This window comes from Austrofundulus limnaeus, unplaced genomic scaffold (assembly GCF_001266775.1).
Source record: "Austrofundulus limnaeus strain Quisiro unplaced genomic scaffold, Austrofundulus_limnaeus-1.0 Scaffold378, whole genome shotgun sequence".
Classification (NCBI taxonomy): domain Eukaryota; kingdom Metazoa; phylum Chordata; class Actinopteri; order Cyprinodontiformes; family Rivulidae; genus Austrofundulus; species Austrofundulus limnaeus.
The window spans coordinates 529,498-530,845 of NW_013952780.1; the positions used below are offsets into that span (position 1 = coordinate 529,498).

Here is a 1,348-nt window from a genome sequence, read left to right on the forward strand (position 1 = left end):
AGGTCCTGTGCCAAATGATGGCTATGCCTTTTGGTGCCTGTACAACTTGTAGTTTTTGAAATATTAATGCTGCAATGACATGCTACATGGCAATGCACACTTGTTTTTACATCGTAAAAACCCATGTCTAGTTCTTTATTCATTTCATTTGTAACACAAATTAAGAAAAAAATCATGCAATCAAAATAAAATGAAAGGCAGAAGAAGAATAAATCTTATATCTGCCTCCTTTTTAGAACCAAAATATGTTCAAAAGAAAAGTAAAACACAACAAAATCAAAACAATTTAAAACACTTCAAAATTTACTAAAAACAAAATGAATTCACTTATAAATCTCCATATTTCATCAGAATACTATTTTTTATCATTCTCTTCAATATGTACATATTCAATAAGTGCATAATATGTAAATTTGACTTTTATTGTGACTGTTTAAAAAAAAGAAAAGAAAAAGAAGAGTTGTATTTTAGTTTCTGAAGAACTGAATATGACACACACTGAATGCGACAGACATTAAGAGAGGCGCTGGATTTTCTTCACACTTTTCACGATACAACACTGATACAACACTGATACAACACTGATACAACACTGATACAACACTGATACAACACTGATACACAACATTTCACAGCCGGAACGTGTTGCTAATGCTAAAGACCCCGCAGCAGGACTCACCATTTTAGACGAGCTGTACCGGGGAAGGACAGGTTTCCTCAGGCTGCTCGTCCTCCGGATAAACATTAACCCAAACATAGTTTAACTTTATTCTCCACAACCTGCTTCCTCTCCCGTTTGTCCTCTGGCCCTGTTGTCACGCTTCTCCATAGGTGTCTATGTCACTGCCTGAATAAAATTAAGCTGTTCAAAGCTTATTTAAAAAAAATACTCATCTGAATAACACTGAGATCTCTTTAATTCTTTCAAAAATATTATTTTTAATATTTGCTTCAGAATAAAAACTATTTTTTTTTGTTTTATATGTTTGCTCCAGAGCCGCAGTCTTGAAATCCTGGGGCGGGGGTCCGAGCCCAACTTGTTTACTGTGGTATGGAGAGCCGTTTTATTCAAAATACAACCAATAAATAAATAATGTAATTAAAAAATATTAATAGAAAAACAAAATTAATATATTATAATTCATTTTTAGCATTTCTTTATATTATTTATTTGATATTGTAGTTTTATTTTGAGCCACTTTTATTTTGTAAAGCTACTTTACATATAGCAGGGACTTTTATTTTGAACTCCCTTTTTATTTCATGCCGTTTTACTATTTCAGGCTGTTTTACCATTTCATGGCGTTTAATTTCATGGCGTTTAATTTCATGGCGTTTAATTTCATGG

General features: G+C 32.4%; 1 protein-coding gene across 1 annotated transcript in view; it reads right to left on the minus strand.

Annotated features, from left to right (window-relative positions):
- Nucleotides 1-979, minus strand: part of LOC106528429 (pterin-4-alpha-carbinolamine dehydratase 2) — a gene marked incomplete at its 3' end in the record, with an annotated part of 19,850 nt that extends 18,871 nt beyond the window's left edge. Inside the window, 1 exon segment of the mRNA XM_014023596.1 lies at nucleotides 680-979. Within this exon segment, the coding sequence (XP_013879050.1) occupies nucleotides 680-757 (78 nt within the window).
- Nucleotides 980-1,348: the final 369 nt, after the last annotated feature.